This window comes from Nannospalax galili, unplaced genomic scaffold (genome assembly GCF_000622305.1).
Source record: "Nannospalax galili isolate Female #2095 unplaced genomic scaffold, S.galili_v1.0 scaffold1014, whole genome shotgun sequence".
Taxonomy (NCBI): domain Eukaryota; kingdom Metazoa; phylum Chordata; class Mammalia; order Rodentia; family Spalacidae; genus Nannospalax; species Nannospalax galili.
Window position 1 is genome coordinate 82,469 of NW_008335824.1, and position 2,657 is coordinate 85,125.

The 2,657-nt window shown below is 38.2% G+C and overlaps 1 protein-coding gene across 1 annotated transcript; it reads right to left on the reverse strand.

Annotated features, from left to right (window-relative positions):
• Positions 1-352: 352 nt before the first annotated feature.
• LOC103732026 (histone H3.3-like) lies at positions 353-697 on the reverse strand. The gene has a single exon (XM_008830553.1). It carries the CDS (start codon positions 695-697, stop codon positions 353-355), a length of 345 nt encoding a protein of 114 aa, XP_008828775.1.
• Positions 698-2,657: the final 1,960 nt, after the last annotated feature.

Sequence of the window (2,657 nt, forward strand, 5' to 3'; positions counted from 1 at the left end):
TTTTTTTTTTGTCATCAATAAGAAATTTACTTATTTAATAAAACCTCAAACTGCTCACATAGTCCAGAAAAATTTAACAGGTTTATTTATAATTGTTATAGAGTTGAACTGTTGAAATTTGTTAATGGAGACATTTTGACTTGCATTGATGCTTCACATCTGCATTTATATTAAAAATTCACACAGAAATGAAAATGGAAAAACTGCCAACACCTGATTTCCACTTATAATCATATTCTTAGGTACCTTTTGAGCCCATGGTGGGGGCAGAATCTAACATTCAGAACTATTGATAACAGGAAGAAGAGGAAAAAAGATTTTAGAATGAAATGTTTCCCTTCATAGTGGATTCTTAAGCACGTTCTCCGTGTATGCAGCATGCTATCTGGATATCTTTTGGCATAATTGTTACACGTTTGGCAAGGAGAGTACAAAGGTTGCTATCTTCAAAAAGGCCAGCCAGAGTGGCCTCACTTACCTCCTGCAAAGCACCAATAGCTGCACTCTGGAAACACAGATCTGTTTGAAGTCTTGAGCAATTTCTTGCAGCAGAGGCTGGAAGGGGAGTGCTACAGTACCAGACCTGTAATGATGAGGTTTTTCTCACCCCTCCAGTAGAATGGCTTTTGTAACCAGTTTTTTTCCTGGGTGCTTTACCACTGATACATTTGCGTGCAATCTGCTTAGTAAAAGCCATGGTATAGGCAGCTCCTTACTTACCCCTGACCCTTTTGGCTGGAGCTCTGCAAGTAAGAGGCAATGCTGGGATTAGAGTGAGACTGTGGAGATGCTTTGGCAGTTGTCAAGAAGCTTCTTTTTGCAGTAGATGGAGACAATTACTGAGAGCCGTAACTGGTCAAAATGCAGAGAACAGCTGACCAAATTTCAAGGGATAGACCCATACCACAAAGCACTTGAGAAATACATATTAGACTTGACAGGTCTTAAAAAACAGGGCTAATAATAATAAAGGACATTAAGTTGGGGGATTAGTAAGCTGGGAGTTGAGGGGGAGAAGGGGTCTGGATATGACCAAAATGCATCATTGTATGAAATTCTTGAATCAATAAATTTTTTTTTAGTGTGGAAAATTAGTGACCATGGGGTGCCTAACCATAACTGGTACATCTAAAATACAACCCCTAGAACTAAGGCTCAAGGAACATTGAGGAAGAGGGGATGGAAAGATTGTAAGAGCCAGAGGACCACCATGCCTGCTGCAAGATAGTATCTTCTTGATGGGGAAGCTGTACCCATAAAATTTCAACAATACGGTTGCCTGAATAAGAACTGAATAATGACATGCCTTGCCAGTCAACATGCCAGTGTGGATGAAGGAATTTCACAAGGTCATACCCTAGATGGAGAGGACGAGTTCCCCGAGGTTGCCCAATTCAAAGTGATTAGCCCTAAACATATGAATGTCTGAGTAACACAAATGGACTCAGAGGTGTCTATATCATCTCTATCTCTCTATCTCTATCTGTATCTCTATTTCTATCTCTGTCTCTATCTCTATCTCTCTATCTCTGTCTCTATCTCTATCTCTATCATCTCCATATCTATATATCTCTATCTCTATATCTACATCTATAGCTAATCTAATCTATATCTATATCTATATCATCTATCATCTATCTATCTACCTATCTATCATCTATCATCTATCATCTATCTATTTATGTAAAGAATAAGTCATGAATTTGAGAGGGAGTAGGGGCCATGGCAGGATCTGGAGATGGAAGAGGGAGAGGTGGAAGTAATGTAATAGAATACTTAGGTATGAAATTCTCAAAAAAATTGTATTAATAAAAAAAAGAGGTCAGACCTAATTGGGAGGTAATTAGGGTATTGGGAGTATCACCTTTAGAAGAGAGTAATGCAAGTTTTACAGGACCCTAATTAGTTCTCATGAGAGTAGTTTGTTAAAAAGCTAAAGCTACCCCATGCATGTGGCTTCTTCAGTAAGCTGACATTTTCTTTCCCACTTCTTCATTGTGTATGACACAGCCAGCTGTCCTGCATCAGAGAACAAAAGGGTAGGGCTGCCAAGTTTGAACTTTAACCTTCCCAAGTCATAATCTTAAATAACCATGTTCCTTTGTAAGTATCCAGCTTAAGGTAATTTATTAAAATAATGTAAAACGGACTAACATCAAAAAGTTAAAATAAAATATATTACTAAAATTAGCTTTGCTTGTTTTTTTTAAAACTCTTGTTTTGTTTTGTCTTTGTTTGCTTTTTGAGATAGGGTCTCTCTGTAGCCCTACCTGACCTTCATCTCACAGAGATCTGCCTGCTTCCGTAGGGATTAAAGGTGTGGGCCACCACAGTTATTATTTTTAAGTTAAAAAAATATTTTATCTAATATTTTTTATTTTATGTGTATGAGTGTATTGCCTGCATGTATTTAAGTACACCCATGTCATGCAACACCTGCAGAGGTCAGAAGATGATGTCAGATCCCCTGAAACTGGAGTTATGAATGGCTGTTAAGCCATTGTGTGGGTGCTGGGGAATCAAACCTGGGTCCTCTGGAAGAGCATCCAGTACTCTTATCCACTGAGGCATCTCTCCAACCTCTAATTTTAGGAATTTATAAAGAGAAAAGCTAATCATGATCAGATCAGAAAGAGCTAAGAATCATGTAAAGAGGC